This window comes from Sciurus vulgaris, assembly GCF_902686455.1.
Source record: "Sciurus vulgaris genome assembly, chromosome: 19".
NCBI lineage: Eukaryota > Metazoa > Chordata > Mammalia > Rodentia > Sciuridae > Sciurus > Sciurus vulgaris.
The window spans coordinates 31,001,890-31,023,670 of NC_136480.1; the positions used below are offsets into that span (position 1 = coordinate 31,001,890).

Here is a 21,781-nt window from a genome sequence, read left to right on the forward strand (position 1 = left end):
ACCTCTTCTTTCTAGTCCTTCAGCCTATTGCACATTACTGCCCATATTCAGCCTGTGTCTCCCCCCTTATTCTGCTGCTCCACATGCCAGTCATCTCTGGAAGCACTGTTACAGTAGAACCCAGAAATCTCTCAATCCTAGGAATTCCCTTGGCATCTATCAATCAAGCTGGTGATGCAGATCAACCATGACATACTCATATCAAATAGAGGTTTTACAGAGAAAACATACCTTCATGTATTCATGTCATTCAGAAAGCAGGTATGGCATACTATGCATTAACACATCTACATTGACTCATGTCAAGGGAACTTAGGCATCACAGAATAATCACAAATATACTGTCCTCCCCAACACATATTTCAAGAAATTAATAAAATATTTTTCAGTGCTGTTGAAGGCCAAAATGTTGATTGGGGTATAGTCATTGACCAACAACATGTGGGCACAATGATGATTTGATTCACTTTTCTACATAATTCTTAAGAAGTACAAAATGTTGTTCACAAAGTACATGACCACAAAGAAAGCCATGAGCAGCAGAATGAGGCTGGTGGTCTACTTCTAGGGCTGCTTTTGGAGACAGACTGGTGCTATGAAGGTGCAGGGACTGCCTCTTATGCCTGCACAAGAGGGTCACCATGAATCCTCTTGAGAGGACCTTGAATTCTAGGATGAAAAACATGCTGGTTTCAAACCCCAGTACCCCTCCAACAAAGGAAATAAAGTTATTGGAGCAAAAAACTACTATCTTGTATGGGTAAGGTGTTATCAAAGCCCAACAGTAATAAAAACAATCAATACAGAAAATGGCAAAAAAAAAAAAAAAAAAAAAAAAAAAAAAACTTCAGGGAAATTGGATCAAAGAAAATATTATCAAAGGAAGTTGTTCAATGTCCTTAGTCATAGGAGTTTTGAAATAAGATGGTAGGTGTATGGTGAGACAAGAAACTGGAACATCCAAAACCCAGTACAACACTTACGAAAGATAAAATGTCAACACAAAGTAGCTTGGATGAATCCTTAGAAACTCACCCTAAAACTTCTTAAGCTTACATAATGCCTGAGTCCCCTCAAGCAACAATTGTGAGGTTACCAGATCACACCCACAGAACAGTCTCAAGGCTTTGAAGGTGTGGCAGGGCTTGGGAAAGATAGAGGTGACAAAAGGGAGACAGGCATAGCCCTCAGCACCAGACACCATACTGACTATGTTGCTATCAGTACCTGATGAGGTCCCACAAAGGGTGTCAAGACAAGATCACTTAGGAAGAATGGGGGAAGGGAACGTGTGTCTTCACCATTATGATGTAGTGTGCATCTGAATTTTCTAAATATAAAACATTTAGTTCTTTTAATGTGTGTCAGGCTTTGGGGCAAAGCAAGACAACCCTGCTCACAGAATGAAAAATAATTAATTATTAAGAGATGAACAGTCCAACATATGTCCTGGCTCAGAGGCAAACTTAACAAAAGGCTAAGCAACTTATTAAGACCCAGTCTCAAAATAAAAAATAAAAATCGATGAGGTTGTGGCTCAGTAGTTAATTACTGCTGAGTTCAATCTCTGTCCCCCTCCGCCAAAATTAATGTGGGCGTAATGCACCAAAACATCTTAAAGAAAATTGTATTTTGGAATCATTAGAATCATGACATGTAAAAAATTATACTTTTTCTTCCTTTTTTTTTTTTTTTTTTTTTGTGGTGCTAGGGATTGAACCCAGGGCCTTGTACTTGTGAGGCAAGCACTGTACCAACTGAGCTATCTTCCCAACCCAAAAAAAAAAAAACCTTTTAAATATTCTTTATGTATGCATTTTGTGGGTTACATTATGGTAATTCAGTACATGTATATAACTTGTAGTATGTAATCAATTCACAGTAATAAGTATTTCCATCTCTTCAACTGTCAATTACATGTATGTGTTGGGAATTTCACTTTGAAACATATTTTATGTTGTTTTGATGAAGAGTTACCCCACTGTATCTAGGAAGTACAGGAGGTGATTCTTCCACTGTATGTGCCCTTCTCTGAACCCTCTCCATCTAGCCTCTCTCTGCTCTTCTCATTCTCTGGTGTGACCACTATTCCATTCTGTTCTAGTAGATTTACTTATTCTTTTCCACAAATGAATGAGAATATGTGGTTTTTCCTTCTGTATCTGGTATATTTCTCTTAAAATAATGAATGCCCTTGGGCATTTTTTATTATGTTAAGGTGCGTATACAGTTTACATTTTGATTCTTCTAAGAGTAGAAATCAGAGGTAGAAAGCACATTCATCCTATTGTGAAAACAAGCACCATCCATCTCCAGTGCTTCTTCTTCTTCCCAAAGTATCCCTCTGCATCTATCAAATAAGAACTCCTCACTGACTCCCCTCCTCAGCCTTGGTAACTGCCATTCTGTTTCTGTCTCTATATGTTTCTACACTCAGGTCCACCTTCTACATTAGAGTCATAAGTATGAGTGGGAAATATTTTCTCCCACTCTGAAGGCTCTCTCTTCACATTGCTGATAGCATCCTTTGCTGGGAGAACACTTTTTAGTTTGAATCTATCCCAGTTATTGATTCCTGCTTTTTTTTCTTATACTATGGGAGTCATGTTAAGGAAGTCTGGTCCTAAGCCAACATGATGAAGATGTGGACCAACTTTTTCTTTTAGAACTCATAAGTAAATTCAGTAACGTAGCAGAATATAAGATCAATGCTTATAAATCTAATGCATTTTTTTCAAAAGTGATGAATCCTCAGAAAAAGAATTTAGGAAAACTAGCCCATTCACAAAAGCCTCAAAAAAAAAATACTTGGGAATCAATCAAACAAAAGAGGTGAAGGACCTCTAAATAAGAACTACAGAACACTAAAGAAAGAAATTAAAGAAAACCTTAGAAGATAGAAAAATCTTCCACATTCTTCAATAGGCAGAATTAATATTGTCCAAATGGCCATACTACCAAAAGTGCTATACAAATTCAATGCAACTCCAATTAATATTCCAATGATGTACCTCATGGAAATAGAGCAAGAAATCATGAAATTCATCTGGAAGAATAAGAGACTCAGAATAGCTAAAACAATCCTTAGCAGGAAGAGTAAACTAGGGGGTATCACAATACCAGACATTCAACCATACTACAAAGCAATAGTAACAAAAACATCATGGTACTGGCACCAAAAGAGACAGGTAGATCAATGGTACAGAGTAGAGGACACAGACAAAAACCATAATAAACATAAATACCGTCTTCTTATACTAGACATAGGTGCCAAAAACATGCAATGGAGAAATGATAGCCTCTTCAACAAATGGTGCTGGGAAAACTGGAAATACATATGCAGCAGAATGAAACTAAACCCCTATTTCTCACTCTGCACAAAACTCAACTCACAATGGATCAAGGACCTTGGAATCAGACCAGAGACCCTGCATCTTATAGAAGAAAAAGTAGATCCAAAGCTTTGTCATGTCGGCTTATGATCAGACTTCCTTAACATGACTCCCTGATTTTTAATAGATACGAAAATGAATCCCTCTTTAATTGTGAACATTATTCACAAATGCACTGATAACCAGGCTGTAGCCCCAATCAGTTGAACAAGAATCTCTGTGGAGAAGGTGTTAGGATTTTTATTTATAGAAGTTTTCAGGGAGGTCCTCAGATGTAGTGACTTGGATAGAATAAATGTTAATGGACTTAGCTGTGGAGTGTATCAGAATGCATTTGGATTTCAGCTTTTATATATTTATAGAGCTTTGAAAAGATTTTTAACCTGTCAGAGCCTCTCTTTGCTCATTTATAAGTTCGGCTGCTGCCAATTGCTTCCCAAGTCTATGATGTAAATGAGTGAAGTCATACATAGTAGGTACTTGGTGAACAGTGAGTGCTCTCTGAGCTAAGGTAGGAAAAGGCCTTTGAATTTTCACTTCACTGGTGGACACCAGTGGTAGCTCCATGCCTAGGCCAGAGTTGGCCCTTCAACAAATACCTGCATGCAAATAAGTGAAACTATGATTGTTGTAGACATAAATGTGATGAAGTAATATAAGTCATTGTAAATAAAAACTATTTTCTGTCTTTTTTATGACTTCAAAAACCACATTCTCCATTTCCCTTTGGTAGTAGTAGGCATGATTATATTCTGGCCAGAATGACTTAAGCGGAAATTATGTTTCATTGGTCTTTAGCTTTAGGCTTCCATTAAAAAAATAATTGGTGGGTTATAATTATTCGGGTAGGATCCATTGCAATTTATTCATTATTTGCACATAACCTAATTTGGTCAGTTTGCTTCCCTAATACTTTCCATTTCTATCATCTCCTCCACCCACAGTCCCATTTTCTACCTTATGTTTTCATGCGATCCTTTCCTTTTTTTCATCTTTGGCTTGCATCTATGACAGAAAACATTTGACTATTGATTTTCTGAGTTTGGCTTATACACTTATCGTGAAGTTCTCTAGTTCTGTCCATTTTCCTGAAAATAACATTTTTTTTATTGCCATGTAAATCTCCATTGTGTATGTGTACATATTTCTTTTTCTGTTCACCTATTGATAAACTCTTAGGCAGATTCCAACTGGCTATTATTGTTAATCACACTGCTATAAAAATGGTTGCGCATGTATTGCAATATTATGCTGACTTTAGATTTTTGGATAAGTACCTGTAGGGTTGCAGTAGGGTGATTTGGTAATTTCATCCCTAGACTTTTAAGAAAACACTATACTGATTTCCGTAGTTTTTTTTTTTTTTTTTTTTTTTTTTTTTTTTAGTTTGCTTTTGTAGTTTATTTTTCTATTTTTTTTTTTAGTTATTGTACTGACAATCAACCAAAGGCGTATAATGCTCCATTATATCTGCATCTCTGTCAGCTTTGATTATTATTTATATTAATGATGATTGAATTTGGAGATAAAATCTCAGTGGAGTTTTGACTTGAATGTCCTTGAGTGCTAAAGATGTTGATCATATTTTTTTCATATATTTCTTAACTTTTTCTTCTAGCAATGTATTTTAGTTCATTGGCACACTTATCGATTGCATTATTTGTAGGCTTATTTTCTTAAGAGTTTTTTAATTCTTCCTATATTCTGGATCTTAATCCTCTGTTGGAACACTAGCTGAAACTTTTCTTCCCCATTTTTTAGGCTTTTTCCACAGTCTTTATTGTTCTGTTCTGCTGTGCAGAGTCTTTAATTTGAAGCAATGCCACTTACTGGTTTTTAAACTTTAGCAATCTTATTAAGGAAGTGAGTGCTTGTGCCAACGTGTGGGAAGGTTGATACTTTTTTTTATTGATGTTGTAGTGTTTCTAGTTTAATTCCTAGGTCTTTCACATATCTGTGTCTGTGCATAACTCATTTTGACAGTCTTATTCTTTAAGATCTCACTTGTGTCATTCTTTCTCCCTCCATATGAGCCTCTACTCTGCTCTTCTTCCTCCTGTTTTTGTTAGATCCCATTTTCTATTCTTTTCTTTTTTCTTTCTAGTTTTCACATATGAAGGAAAACATTTCATCCTTGACTTTCTGAGTCTGGCTTATTTCACTTAGCATGATATACTCCACTTTCATTCATTTCCCACAATTGGCATAATTCCACTCTTCTTTATGACTGAGTAGAATGAATACGTCTGTAAAGAGATGTGTAGGTGCTATTTCCTGGGAATTTCACCTGTCCACACAGAGGATCTCCCATGTTCAGGCCTGGCTTTCTGTTGTTAGATCCAGGGAATGCAGCCCCAGGGAGAAGACTATTCTGAAGCATGTTGGGCCCTTTGATCTGTGGCTTTGACTGCTTATACACTCATCCACAAGATCTGCCACCTCCTGATTGTTCTTCTTTGTCTGTGTTGACTATTGTCTGTGTAGCCCAGGTTTCCATGACAGTTTTGTGTCTGAGAGAATGGAATCAGACTGAAGTTGAAATCTCACCATCGTCCAAGTGTAATGTTTAGGGTTCAGTTTCATCTCAAAATTCTTTGGCTTGTGTCCATTGATGGAGCTGTTTTCCATAGCTTTACAGTGGTCACCTGTTCACATAGCACTTTGCTGTTCTGACCCTGAGATATGGTTGGGAACAGGGATTCTGGAGTCAGGGCATACCTGGGCTCACCAGCCAGGTGAGATTGGTTAATTGCTTCACTTTTCTGGGATTCACTTTTCCCATGTTGCAGAGTGGGATTGAAAGCTAATAATGGTGACAGTTAATTACAGCAGGAACCATTGATAAGCATTTACTAGACTAATGTGTTTGGGACTTTTATCCCTGTTCCCTTCACTGGCAGTAGGAACCCAGTGAGAAGTCATGTTTAGGTGTATATTCCAGGACAGGGATGGTGAGCTGTGTACAAGTGAACTTGGTCCAGTGAGGCAACTAGCAAATGGCAGCTTCATTCTAGCTGTGGATACAGAGGAGGAAATATACAGAGGAGCATTGTAAAGTGATGACAGCTTGTGACCAGGGGATTTAGAGGAGTAAAAAAATGTGCAGGCAATGGAGGTGCCTTGCTGTGACCTGGGGAGAGGGACTCCTCTATGAAGGTGAGAGCAAAGCCCAGAGTGCAGGACAGAAGCAGGCTGCACTATCTGAAAGCAGGCTTGTATCTTAAAGAGATGAGTCAGATAGGATCAATCGCAGAAAGCCTAACTTGCATCACCATTTGCTTGCAGAGTGTCAATAACCTGTGTAAAATTTGATAAATGTTCATAGTGGGAAAAATACTTGAAAGGGCAGAATTCTCATTTGGAATACATTTTAGTCAATTTGGGTTTCTCAAATAAAATAGCAGAAAGACTATATTCCTTATAAACAGAAGAATTTCATTTGTGTACTTCTGGAAGCTAGGATATTCAAGTTCAAGGCTCCACCACATATAGTGCCTGCGAGGAGCTGCTTCTTCATAGACAGCTCCAACTTGAAGATGTGTGTCCCCTCATTTACCTAGGTTAATCCTCTGCCCACCAAGGTGATGGTACTAAGAGGTGGGTTCTTGGGCAGGTGATGAGTTCATAAAGCTGGAACCTTCATCAGGTGAACTTGTGCCCTTATGAACAAGGTCCCACAGTGAAACTGTCCAATTTTGCCACCTGAGAACACAGCCAGAAGCTCCCTTCCTTTTGGCTTGTCCTCACCAGACCTTGAATGACTTGGTGTCTTGATCTTCCACACTGTGAAACATAAGTGTCTGTAGCTTATAAACCACTCAGTCTCACATAATTTATTATAGAAGCATGATCACATTAAGGCAGTGAACCATGCTTTTGTGCCCTCACTGTGTGAGATGACAGGTTCTTTCTGGGCTATTATTTTCATAAAGGACAAGAATTCCATTTATGGGGCTCCATACACATGAACTAATAACCTCCAGGGCCTCAATTCATATCATCACCTTGGGCATTCAGATTTCAGCAGAGTTTTGAAAGGAAGAATTTTCAGACCATAGTAAAAAGTGATGCCCTTTCATTGCTGAGGGTATCACATAAGTGCCTAATGCATAGGCCTCAGTGCATCTCTCCCTATACTTCCTTCATCCTTGATAAGAGAGTCAATCTTCATATCTGATGGGGTGGCTGGTGGGCAACTGTCCTATATTTAGGACTCCATGTGACAGCTGAGTGTTTATCAGCCCAAACCTGGAAGGATTTTAGAATTGTGGCCCCTCAGTGCTAAAGACTCAACTCCCAAGGGGGTGATAGAGATGGTCAGTAGAGGAAATGAGTAAATTCATCTCACTGTGGTCTTGGGATAACTGCCAAGTCAGGATGGCATAGGGATATGTAATCACATGTCAGTACCACATGGGACATGGAGATTGATTCTGGATGGACATGAGAGGCTTTGTTTCTGCCCATGCTCTTGCTAAGCTACCAAGACATTCAAATCTCTACACTCACAGTTTCTAAGACTAGTCATAATGCCCCATATGTGTATAACCAAGCTTCTGGAATCAGGTCCTGGAAATAATACTCAAGTTATCTCTATGTTCTGGACATTAAACTGTCAAATAATCCTTCAGTGTATATTAATAGTAGTATCTGTGTCCTCAGCAGACTATTTACTCTGGATCAGAAGTGGCTCCTGCCTTTTGAGCGCCAGTCTAATGGAGGAAGCATGGAATTCATGTGGCCCCTTGCTGTGCTGAAAGTAGACATGGCTAATGGATCCAGGCATCATTTTTTGTTGACTGGTTACCAGCACTGTTTCCTGACAGCCAACATGGCTACTTCAGGTAAAAATTATGTGAAATTAGACTTCAAGATCCTTCGAATTAAGCAACAATAAGGAATCAGACCCAGAATAGCATGGCTCTTACTGGGCTTGTCCATCTCTCACCTGTTAGGCTTGATTTTTGTCTCTTTGATTTAACTTTATTTAAATTTTTTTTTTGGTGGTGCTAGGATTGAACCCAGGGCCTTGTGCATGCTAGGCAAGAACTCTACCAACTGAGTTAAAAAAAAAGAAAAAAAAAACAAAGTTCACTGATATCTCGCATCCATTCCATCCACTCTAGTCTCCTTCAACTGCCTCTTGTGAGTATATGTTTTGATTTCAGGTATCTTCCATTGTTTCTTATTCTGGTAGGTGACAAGAATGGTTATATATTCTTTTGTCCCTTTCTTTCTTACCAAAAAGGTAGTGCTGCTATATATCCTCTGTGCTTCTTGTTTTTTTACTTGATGAAACAACTTGGAAATCACTCCACATCTGCAAAGATCTTAACTTTTCATCATGAGGACAGGCCACAAGCTTTTGGAACTGACTTGAACAATAGACATTTGGTGTATTTCTGTGCTTCACTTTTTAAGAACAGTGCTGTAGTAAATAGCTTTGGGTCTCTAGTTTATAATCTTACAAGGGCATCTTCAGGGTCCTTTCATACAAGAAATATTGCTTGAACAATGGCTAAGAGTTCAAAGAACAAATAAGTGAGTCCTGGTTTTGATGTAAGAGTCAGACTTTAAAATGTCTTCCTCCAGGGCCTACCTAGTAGCCTCCTTTGCCTCCACTTTCACTCAGATTTTGAGCTGACATTTCCAAGATGAGTTTATGTGGGACAGACAGCTTTGGCTCATCTTTCAGTGAACTGGTAATCTTGGTGTTGCAACTGAAGTCTGACAATACCTGCCTTCCAGTAGGCAGGGACGGAGTCCCCAAAGGGAAAGAAAAATGCTCCCTCCAATTTCAGACAATGGTAAACAGGTAACAACTGAATGAAAACTGTGCAGTTCTCATTTTTCAAGTTCAGTTGAATCTTATTTTGGGGCTTCCAATTGTTGCAAAATAATGTAACCTCCCTCACATTATCCCCAAGTAGGTATGGAGTGGCATAGAATGAAGAGAAATACCAAAACCATCTAATATTGTATGTGAATGGAAAAAAATCAAAACCTATATTTTACATCTGTCTTCTCAAAACAGCTCAGAGTAATGTCACCTCAATATCCATGAATATGCCCAATAGTGAGTTTTTATTTCTACCATGCTATTCTGGGTCTGATTCCTTCATAGTTCATGAGAAAAAAAAATGTGGAGAGTGAACTGAGATATTTTCTAGAAAGAAATCATCAATGGGAGGGTGGATGAGAAATATGAAGGCAGGAGGAAAGAAAATAAAGAAGGAAGAAAAAAAGGAAGGAAAGAATTTCTGACTAATGAGGTTGTTTCTTTTGGGCATGAAGACAAGTAAAATGTCTGCTTTCTAAGTGAGTCAGTTTGCTCTTCATTGTGTTGATTTTTGCTCCCATGAATATCTCCCTCAAGTTTTCTCCACTACAGTCCAGGTTACTTCCACTCTCACCCAAGTTTTTCTAGAACATGCAGTAGGATTCTTGTTATTATTAAAGACAAAAGCTGAGTAGAAATGTGGAGGTTTCAAGATGGCGGACTAGAGGGTGGTTGCATTTCATGTTGCTCCAGGACTCAGGATTCAAAAGAGGAGAAATTGAGAGTCTTCAGACCAACTCAAAGCAGCCAGGTGAGTCTCTCCCATTGGGGAGGCATCCCAGATGGGGCGGTAGTCCCGAACGCAGGGAACTTTGTGAAGTAGAGCTGCCCGGCAAGACACCCTTCCCCTCGCTGGAGCAGTGAACTCGGACAACTGGGAGCATCATAGAGGAGACGGCTCAGCACAGCGCTGGGACTCGGAGCAACCACTGGGGCTCCGGGCGGCGGCCCAGAGGAGGGGCTGCGAGGAGAGCTGTTTGGACTCAGAGCAACCACTCCTTAATGCCGGGGCCTGCCCAGAGGAGGAGGAGCGTGGGCACTTGGATTCGGAGTGACTATACCAGAGCTATGAGTGGTTGCCAGAGGAGGAGCTGCATGGCAAGATGTTTGGACTCAAAGCGACCGTTCCTGAACACCGGGGGGCTGCCTGGAGGAGGAGGAGGAGGAGTGCGGTTGGTCGCATGGACTCCCAGTGACAGCGTTGGAGCTCCAGGCGGCTGCTCAGAGGAGGAGGCGAGTGGTGAGTTGTTTGGACTCAAAGCGACCGCTCCTGAACACCAGGGGGTGCCTGCAGGAGGAGTGCGTGAACGCAGAGCGACTTAGAGTGACCACTCATGAACACCTGGTGGGCTACCTGGAGGAGGAGGAGGAACAGGGCGGGTCACTTGGACTCGGAGTGACTGCCCAGGGCTATGGGCAGTTGGATGGAGGAGAAGGCACCCAGTGAGTTGCTTGGACTCCTGATGACCACACCGGAACACCGGGCAGCTGTCTGGAGGAAGGGGTGTGCAGTGGGTCTCTGGGACTCAGAGCGATTGTACAGGGCTCCAGGTGGCTGCTCAGAGGAGGGGCCGCGTAGGTAGGTGATTGGGTGCAGAGCAGGGTCCCAGGACCTAGGAGGCTTCTTGGTGGAAGAGCTGCAAAGAGACATGCTTAGGGGAGGAGTGAAGGTTCCAGGACTGCGGGCTGATTCTCTGAGGAGAGGCAGCCTAAGGAGACTCATCTGTGAAGGGTGAGGCTCCCAGGCCCAGGAGGTAGGGTCGGGCCCCTGGAAACATTGCAGAGGAAGGCAGCGCAAACCAGGCAGTAGCTGTAGATTGAGGGGAACCTCTAGGAGGGGAACTGACCAGCGAGACCTTCCAACAAGGTGAGTCTTCCCTGGCGGGTGAGGCTTTCCACCAAGGACGGTAAAATCAGAGACACAGGCCCAAACAGGCCTTGCCTCAGAACGCAGCTTAGATCCCCTTTGGATGACCATTGGTCAACAAGTGGAGGCACCTCTGCCCACTAGCAGGGAATATACCCCACCTGAAGGCCACCACCCTTAGAGAGCCAGCTTCCTTGTGGAGCACCATGCTATCAACTTCCTGCAAGACTTCAGCCTACTGAAGGCTAAGAGGGGATATACTAGAAATCTTCAGGGACATTATAAGTCAATAGAGGAATTCTGCAATACCTCAGTGGTCCTGATACATGAACAATATGAGAAAAGGGAAGAAAATGCCCAAAACAAATCTAGATGTTACATCAATCAAACCCAATGACAGCATGGCAGAAGAAATGACAGAAAAGGAGTTCAGAATGTACATAATTAAAATGATCACAGAAGCAAACGATGAGATGAAAGAGCAAATGCAGGCACTGAATGATGAGATGAAAGAGCAAATGCAGGCATTGAATGATCGCACCAATGGACAGTTAAAAGAGCAAATACAGGAAGCAGAAGATAATTTCAATAAACAGTTAGAGATATTGAAAAAAAACAAACAGAAATCCTTGAAATGAAGGAAACAATACACCAAATTAAGAACTCCATAGAAAGCATATCCAACTGGATAGAATACCTGAAAGACAAAACCTCAGACATTGAAGACAAAATATTTAACCTTGAAAACAAAGTTGAACAAACAGAGAAGATGGTAAGAAATCATGAACAGAATTTACAGGAACTATAGGATATCATGAAAAGGCCAATTTAAGAATTATTGGGACTGAGGAAGGCTTAGAGAAACAAACCAAAGAAATGAGCAATCTATTCAAAGAAATAATATCAGACAATTTCCCAAATCTGAAGAATGAAATGGAAAATAAAGTTCAAGAGGCTTATAGGATTCCAAATACACAAAATTACAATAGACCCACACCAAGGCACATTATAATGAAAACACCTAACACACAAATAAAGACAGAATTTTAAAGGCTTTGAGAGAAAAGAACCAAATTACATTCTGGGGGAAACCAATACAAATATGAGCAGATTTTTCAATCCAGACCCTAAAAGCTAGAAGGGCCTGGAACAATATTTTTAAAGCTCTGAAAGAAAATGGATGACAACCAAGAATCTTATGCCCAGCAAAACTTACCTTCAAATTGGACAATGAAATAAAATCATTGCATGATAAACAAAAGTTAAAGAATTTACAAAAAGAAAGCCAGCATTACAGAACATTCTCAGCAAAATATTCTGTGAGAAAGAGACGAAAAAGAAAGAAGCAAATCAGCAAAGGGAAGAATTATCCTAAAGGAATTGTCAAATAAAGGAGGAACCAAGTCGTGTCAAATAAATAAATAAATAAATAAATAAAATTTTAAAATTGAACCAAATGACTGGGAAACCAAATCATATCTCAATAATAACCCTGAATGTTAATGGCCTGAATTCATCAATCAAAAGTCATAGACTGGCAGATTGGATTAAAAAGAAGGATCCAACAATATGTTGCCTACAAGAGACTCACCTCATAGAAAAAGATACCCATAGACTAAAGGTGAAAGGATGGGGAAAAACATACCATGCACATGGACTGAGCAAAAAAGCTGGAGTATCCATCCTCATTTCAGATAATGTGCACTTCAAGCCAATGTTAGTCAGAAGGGATTAGAAGGACATTTCATACTGCTTAAGGGAAGCATAAATCAGCAAGATATAACAATCATAAGCATCTATGCCCCGAACAGTGGCTCATCCATGTATGTCAAACAAATCCTTCTCAATTTCAGAAATCAAATAGACCATAACACAATAATAGTAGGTGATTTTAACACACCTCTCTCACCACTGGACTGATCGTTCAAACAAAAATTGAACAAAGAAACCATAGATCTCAATAACACAATCAATAATTTAGACATAACAGACATTTATAGAATATACCATCCAACCAAGAGCGAATATACTTTCTTCTCAGCAGCACATAGATCCTTCTCTAAAATAGACCATATATTATGCAACAAAGCTAATGTTAGCAAATACAAGAAGATAGAGACACTACCTTGTATTCTATCAGATCATAGTGGATTGAAGTTAGAAATAAATGAAAGAGTAAAAAACAGAAAATATTCCAACACCTGGTTATTAAACAATATGCTCTTATATGATGAAGGGATAACAGACGGTATTAGGAAAGAAATTAAAAAATTCTTAGAGAGGTAAATGAGAACAAAGAAACATCATATCAAAATCTCTGGGACACTATGAAAGTGGTACTTAGAGGAAAATTTATTTCTTGGGCACATTTAATAAAAGAAGTAAAACTCAACAAATAACCGACCTAACACTACAGCTCTAAGCCCTAGAAAAAGAAGAACAGAACAGCACCAAAACTAGTAGAAGAAAGGAAATAGTTAAACTCGGACCTGAAATCAATGAAATTGAAACAAAAGAAACAATACAAAAAATTGACACAATAAATAGTTGGTTCTTTGAAAAAATAAAATTGATAAACCTTTAGCCACACTAACAAAAAGAAGATGAGAGAAAAACCAAATCACTAAAATTAGGAATGAACAAGGAAATATCACAACAGACACGATTGAAATACAAAACATAATTAGAAGCTATTTTGAAAATCTATGCTCCAACAAAACAGAAAATTTTGAAGACATCAACAGGTTTCTAGAGACACATCAATTGCCTAAACTGAATGAGGAGGACATACACAATTGAAATAGACCAATTTCAAGTAATGAATTAGAAGAGGTCATCAAAAGCCTACTAAAAAAGAAAAGTCCCGGACCAGATGGGTTCTCAGCCAAGTTCTACAAAACCATTAAAGAAGAGCTCATTCCAATACTTCTCAAAGTATTCCATAAAATAGAAACTCATGCTATGAAGCCAATATCACACTGATACCTAAACAAGACAGAGACACATCCAGGAAAGAAAATTTCAGACCAATATCCTTAATGAATATCGACGCAAAAATTCTCAACAACATTTTAGCAAATCACATACAAAAACATATTAAAAAGATAGTGCACCATGATCAAGTGGGTTTCATCCCAGGGATGCAAGGTTGGTTCAACATCAGGAAATCAATAAATGTCATTCACCATATCAATAGATTTAAAGTCAAGAATCACATGATTATTTCAATAGATGGAGAAAAAGCACTTGATAAAATACAGCACCCCTTCTTGCTCAAATCACTAGAAAAAATAGGGATAGTGGGAACATTCCTTAACATTGTAAAGGCCAATTATGCTAAGCCCATGGCTAATATCATTCTAAATGGTGAAAAACTGAAAGCATTCCCCCTAAAAACTGGAACCAGGCAGGGATGCCCTCTTTCACCACTTCTATTCAATAACATCCTTGAAACTCTAGCCAGAGCAATTAGACAAACCAAATAAATTAAAGGGATATGAATAAGAAAAAAAGAACTCAAACTATCCCTATTTGCTGATGATATGATTATATACTTAGAGGAACCAGGAAATTCCACCAGAAAACTTTTAGAACTCATAGGTGAATTCAGTAAAGTAGCGGGATATAAGATCAATGCACACAAATCTAATGCATTTTTATACATAAGTGATGAATCTTTGGAAAGAATAATCAGGAAAACTACCCCATTCAAAATAGCCTTGAATAAAATAAAATTCTTGGAATTCAATCTCACAAAAGAGGTGAAAGACCTCCACAATGAGAATTACAGTATACTAAAGAAAGAAATTCAAGAAACCCTTAGAAGATGGAAAGATCTCCCATATTCTTGGATAGAAAAAATTAATATTGTCAAAAAGGCCATACTACCTAAAGTGCTATACAGATTCAATGCAATTCCAATTAAAATCCCAATGACACACTGTACAGAAAGAGAGCAAGCAATTATGAAATTCATCTGGAAGAATAAGAAACCCAGAATAGCTAAAGCAATCCTTAGCAGGAAGAGTGAAACCGGGTATTTCAATACCAGATCTTCAACTGTACTACAAAGCAATACTAACAAAAATGGCATGGTATTGGTACCAAAATAGAAAGGTAGATCAATGGTACAGAATAGAGGACATGGACACAAACCCACATAAATACAATTTTCTCATACTAGACAAGGTGCCAAAAATATGCAATGGAGAAAAGATAGCCTCTTCAACAAATGGTGATGGGGGAATTGGAACATATGCAACAGAATGAAACTAACCCCATATCTCTCACCATGCACAAAACTAAACTAATAATGGATTAAGGACATCGGAATCATACCAGAGAACCTGCAAATTATAGAAGAAAAAGTAGGTCCAGATGTTCAGTTTAGGACCAGACTTCCTCAACAGGACTCCAATAGCACAAGAAATAAAAGGAAGAATCAATAGCTGGGATAGATTCAAACTAAAAAGTTTTCTCTCAGCAAAGAAAACTATCAGCAATGTGAAGAAAGAGCCTACAGAGTGGGAGAAAATCTTTGCCACTCATACTTCAGATAGAGCACTAATCTCTAGAATTTATAAAGCACTCAAAAAACTCTACACCAAGAAAGCAAAGAATCCAGTCGACAAATGGGGTAAGAAAATGAATAGACACTTCACAGAAGATTTACAAGCAATCAACAATCATATGGAAATATGTTCAACATCTCTAGTAATAAGAGAAATGCTAATCAAAACCACCCGAACATTCCATCTCACCCCAATTAGAATGGCGATTTTCAAGAATACAAGCAACAACAGGTGTTGCCAAGGATGTGGGGAGAAAGGTGCACTCATACATTGCTGGTGGGACTGCAAATTAGTGCAGCCACTCTGGGAACCAGTGTGGAGATTCCTTAGAAAACTTGGAATGGAACTACCATTTGACCCAGCTATACCAGTCCTTGGCATATACCCAAAGGACTTAAAATCAGCATACTACAGAGATACAGCCACATCAATGTTCATAGCTGTTCAATTCACAACAGCCAGATTGTGGAACCAACCTAGATGTCCTTCAGTTGATGAATGGATAAAGAAACTGTGGTGTGTGTGTGTATATATATATACACACACTGGAATATTCCTCAGCCATAAAGAATGATAAAATTATGACATTTGCAGGCAAATGTATGAAATTGGAGAATATCATGCTAAGTGAGATAAGCCAATCTCAAAAAACCAAAGGTCGAATGATATCGCTAATAAGTGGATGATGACACATAATGGGGGGAGGGAGGGGTTAGTGTTAGGGTTAGATTTAGGGTTAGGGAGGGGGGCAAGAATGTAGTAAGGAAAAACTGTATAGAGGGAAAAGAGTGGTGGGAGGGGTGGGGGGAAGGGAAAAAATAACAGAATGAATCAAACAACATTACCCTATGTAAATTTATGATTACACAAATGGGATGACTTTACTCCATGTACAGAGAAACGACATGTTTCCCATTTGTGTACAATAAAATAAATAAATACATAAAATAAAGACAAAAGCCACCATGGAAATTTCACAAGTCACACCCATACTTTGAGTTCATTTTTCCAGCTACAGCAGAGTCCATCCTAACCACGAGCAGGTGGTGTCAAAGTTTGAATATTAATCACCTGAACTCTTCTATTTTTTCCACCCCATTGACTAAAGGAAGAATCTCTTTCCAGTTAAATTTGTTTAGGAAATGTGAGGGAAGCTCCTGAGTGGCTGTAGTTGTGTCTAACATACCAAACATGGTTGTGAGGACATAGCAAAACTTGAGCTCATTAGAATTGAGAACACTCTGTTCCTTGCTTCTGCTGGGTAGTACCAGTCACATCTAATGCTCAGAAGTGAATCACCTCCTTGAGCAGGGTTATGCCATTAGAAAAATGGAGACAAATTGTGGAGCCCTCAGAAACCAGCCAATGTCTACTCTTCCTCTTATCAGCAAGTCTATGCTTCACAATATTAATCAGAACTTATTTACATTATTGTATATCAATTCACCTGTTTATCTGGATTATCTTGATTTATTCCAACCAGAATTTGTCAGGTAAACAAAAATACAGTTCTCTCTTTTTACATGTAACATGGTAGAAATTGGGTGGCATGTTCCATCATGCCTGGCAGAGTAGGCTTTTTAAAAAACCATCTCAGATCATTTTCTCCCCAAGAATGAATGTAGTAAAATTGCTTTGGAGCACATTATCCTTAGTGTTTATGGAATCAGTAGTTATGGAAAAGTGATAAATAGTTGTTATTTGATGTATGAATATGCTTGTGGTCATCAGGTACTGGTTTCCTCTCTAAATATTTTGGTGCTTTGATCTCAAAGAGCATGAAATATATAAGATGGACTTGTTTGACCTACTTATAGGAAAATCTCACAGGTAAATATTCTAAAAAATCAACATTGTGTGTGTCGTAAATTCTCAGGAGAAAGGAAGATGTATTCATTGTTGATGGTCAGTACTAAGGCAGGGTATTGTGGACGCTACAAAAAGCCCTGAACCACTTCTGTTTCTTTTTTTTTTTTAATTAATGGACTTTATTTTTCTTTAAGGAACAGTTGTATATTTATCAAAAAGTGCAACGCTGGTAGTGAGTTCATGTAAGCCCATCCCCCACATTCTTTCCTCAATTATCTACATCTCAATTTACTATGGTGCACTTGACATAAATATGGAATCAATGCAATTATATTATATTGGTGTACCATTATTTATTAAATGACTTTTGTGCAGTTTAAATTTTGAAAAAAGATAATGTTGAGCTTCCTCATTGTGACATCTTACAGGATAGATTCACAATACCTAATGATCCCCAGTGTTTAGCTCCTCATCCTCTCCAGTTCCCCCTGACTTCCTGGCAACATTTAAGCATTTTATGGTCTGTTGTTTTGACTCCCTGAATGTGACATTCCTGGTATCATAGAGATGTGACATTTTCAGATAAGCTATTTTCCTAAGCAATACGATTTAAGCTGCCTCCCTGTCTTTTCTTGTTTGTTAGCCCATTTATCTTCCATTGCTGGATGGCCCTCCAAGGAATGACTGCATCAGTGTTTTCATTACTAATATGTAAATAACTTCTTAGGCTCTCTCGGTCACTTCTGGTTCTTGTCACTCATGAATGAAGAAGGTATCAGTATTTGAGTGTAAGATTTTTGTGGAGATATGTTTCAACTCCACTGAACATATAGGTAGTAATGTGATTGTCAGGCTATAAGTATGAGTGTCTTTAGTTTTGTAAGAAAATTCCAAGTCATCTTCCACAGTGGCTGTATAGTTTTGTGACCTCACCAGCAGTTTATGGGGGATTCAGTTGTTCCTCTTCCTTGTCAGCAATTTGGGTTGTCAGGATTTGTACTTTGTCAATTTCAACACATATGCTCAATTCATAGTTCCCCAATGACATGTGGTGTTGAGCATGTTTTCCTATGCTTATTGGCCATTTGCATATCTTCTTTGTTGAGGTGTATTATTTCCTTTCATTAATTTCTTTTGTGGGGGGAGGAATATCAGGGATTGGACCCAGGGTCACTCAATCACTAAGTCCATCCCTATTTATATTTTTATTTTTTATTTAGAGATAGGATCTTACTGAGTTGCTTTGCACCTTGCCATTTGAGGCTGGCTTTGAACTTGTGATCATTCTGTCTCAGCCTCCCAAGCTCCTGGGATTACAGGTGTGTGCCATTGAGCATGGCCACTCATTTATTTTTAAAAACAACTTCATTCCGATAAAACTGATATACAACAAACTGCACATATTTAATGAACAGTTTTCCAAGTTATGACAGAAGTACTCACCTATGAAACCATCACCACACTGAAGATAGGGAATATTGAGATCACACCTAAAAGATGCCTGTTATCTCTTTGTCATTCCTCTCTCTAGCCTCATCCTCTGTGCAGGAAAACTACTGACTACCCCTTTGTCATAGTCTAATTAGAAGCATGGGCTTCAATAAAGCAGTAGTCAGAACCCTGGTTTGCATAGTGGGTGAACTTGGATGGAAAATTTGTCTCTCAGCCTTAGTTTAGTCATCTGTAAATCAGGTTTCTTCCAACCAGGTCACAAAACCACTAGGAAGACTAGGATCAAAGTACATAAATAACTTAGAAAAGCCCATGACACATAATAGGCTCTCTATTCCTGGAATGCAGTATTACCAGTCATTCATTGAGATGAAGATCCACAGAATTTTAGGGAGTCTGAAGTTCCACAGGAATTTTCTCTAACCTAGAACTGTTATCCCCTTCAATTGAGTAGATTTTCAGTGTTTACTCTGTGTGTATATGAGGTTAAATTTCCATAATAGTGACCATTTTAAAAGTATAGTATATTGACATGTACAGTGTCATAACTCCTTTATCTTGTTCTAAATATTTTAAATTGCCACAAAATTAAACCATGTGTCCATTAGGAAACCACTTACTTTGATGGCCTCCAAGGCCATGATAAAAATGGCTTCCTGTCAATGGGCTTACAAATTCTGAATATTTGACATGAGTATAACTGTTCAGTTAGTGATTTTTTTACAGCCACTTTTATTTACTTTGGTGAATATTTTTGAAATGTATCCATGTTGTAACTTGTATCAACATTTTATTCCTTCTTTTGGCAGTATATGCTACCACACACACACACACACACACACACACACACACACACACACACAGACACACACACATCTCATATTTATTTTACACATTCATCTGATGATGGATACTTGGGCTGTTTTAACCCTTTTGCTATCATAAATAATGCTGCTATGAACATTCATGTGCAAGTGTTTGAGTATCTGTTTTCACATCATATGGATATATAGCTAGGAGTGGAATTGGCAAGTCATTTGATAATTCTATATTTAACATTTTAAAGCATTATCAAACTATTTTGCTTAACTACTGTATCATTTGAACCTTCCAGAAATATGCAAAGATTTCATATTTTCTTCCTTTTTTTTGCCATCCTAATCACTGTGAAGTGAAGTTTTCAATTTACTTATTTATTTATTTTTGGTGAAATGAATTAAATTCAGGATGGTCTAGTACTGAATTTAACCCTTTGGCCCTTTTCATTTTTATTGAGATAGTGTCACTTTAAGCTTTGCAATGTGGCCTCAAATTTGTAATTTACCAATCACACACTCCCAAGTTGTGGGAACTATAGGTAACCACCACCATATCCAACTGCTATATTTTTAAAAAGTGTACAATATTAATATTTTTAGACAAAAGACTGTGTACCTCTAATAGATCTTCACTGAAATCATTGTTAAGAAATATAATGCATGAAGAAAGAACCTAATCTCAGAATAAAGATGAGAGATACCAAAAAAAAAAAAATGAAGGATTCATAAGGATGTAAAAGAAGCCATTGACAGATAAAAAGAAAAATCACCTGCAAGATTCTGCTAAACAGATTACTTTGTTATGGCAGGATATTTGCAAACTAACATAGTATATTTCAGAGGCATAATTCTGCAAAATAGTTAAAATTGTTCTAGTGAGCAGAAAAATGCTTTAGATAGTCTCACATGCTGACATTTCTTACCCCATGTGGTTTGAATGATTTTTATTTTTTGTGTATCAGCACTGATGATCACAAAAGGACTGACTGTGGCATAGTCATTGGTCACAAGCATCTGGATACATAGAATGTTGTGGTTATTTCTCCATGTTATGCCTTTGACCAATGAAATGATGATGTCTACATAGTACAGAAAAGCAAAGCAGCAGATGAACTGCACAATGAATTGAGTGGCCCTCTGTTCTGGGGAGCTATTTGTGGAGAACCTGAAACTATGAAGAGACATAGACCGCTGTTTATGTCTGTACAAGAAAATGACCATGTAACCACTTGAAAGAACCATAAGGCCCACAAAGAAGACATCTCTACATGCCATGAGGGTGATCAGGACTTTCCTCTGCATGCAGTTAATGGTCAGAAAGGAATAGTGTTCAGTGATAAAAAGAAGACCGGACTGCGTCCTATTGGATGTGGCCACAGTGAAGAAAAACTGGTTGCTATGGGTGGACATGGTGAGGACCCATAATGAGAGAAATAAACCTAGAATATATTTCTGGATTAAGATTTGAAATTGGCCAATCAGGAGCCACTGGGGTTGATGGTGACAGCCTGAAGCACACTCAAGACACAGGTCATGCAGATGGAGAGCCCCCTCATGACCTTGTACAGAAAGAGAAGTACTTTGCATTTCAAGTCACTTGTGATGTCCTGTGCTCCCCAGATGTCTGAAGATATCAGAAGTCCAGTGGTGAGGAGCATGAGGATGTGTGTTAGAGCCAAATGGGTGATGGGGAGGTCAGTGAGCCTGGGCTTGGGACCCACAAGGAAAACTGCAATCTGGAGGAAAAGCAGGATGGTGTTTGCTGAGATACCAATGCCAGCTTGGGGATAAAAAGTCTTTTTTACATCAATATCTCTGACATGTTGGTTCATATTCCCAGGGATGTTGAAGCAAATAATATTTCTGGAAAAAAAAGGGGGAGAATTTGTAAGCAGCACAATTTTCATTGAGATGCTTCTGGCCATCTCACTCTTTATAATCTCTGGAGTCATCATTTAATCAAAATAGCTCTGTGGTTTTTATTCCCCATTTTAATTTGAACTGAAAAGCTGAGAGTGTAGCATATTGGTAGA

General features: G+C 38.5%; 1 protein-coding gene across 1 annotated transcript in view; it reads right to left on the bottom strand.

Moving 5' to 3' along the window:
• The window catches only part of LOC306650452 (vomeronasal type-1 receptor 50-like), a gene marked incomplete at both ends in the record, with an annotated part of 36,673 nt that extends 15,093 nt beyond the window's left edge, over positions 1 to 21,580 (bottom strand). Inside the window, 2 exons of the mRNA XM_079122474.1 lie at positions 20,672 to 21,187; positions 21,238 to 21,580. Coding sequence (XP_078978600.1) covers positions 20,672 to 21,187; positions 21,238 to 21,580 — 859 coding nt within the window. The remainder of the gene's footprint in view (positions 1 to 20,671; positions 21,188 to 21,237) is intronic.
• Between the last annotated feature and the right edge of the window lie 201 nt (positions 21,581 to 21,781).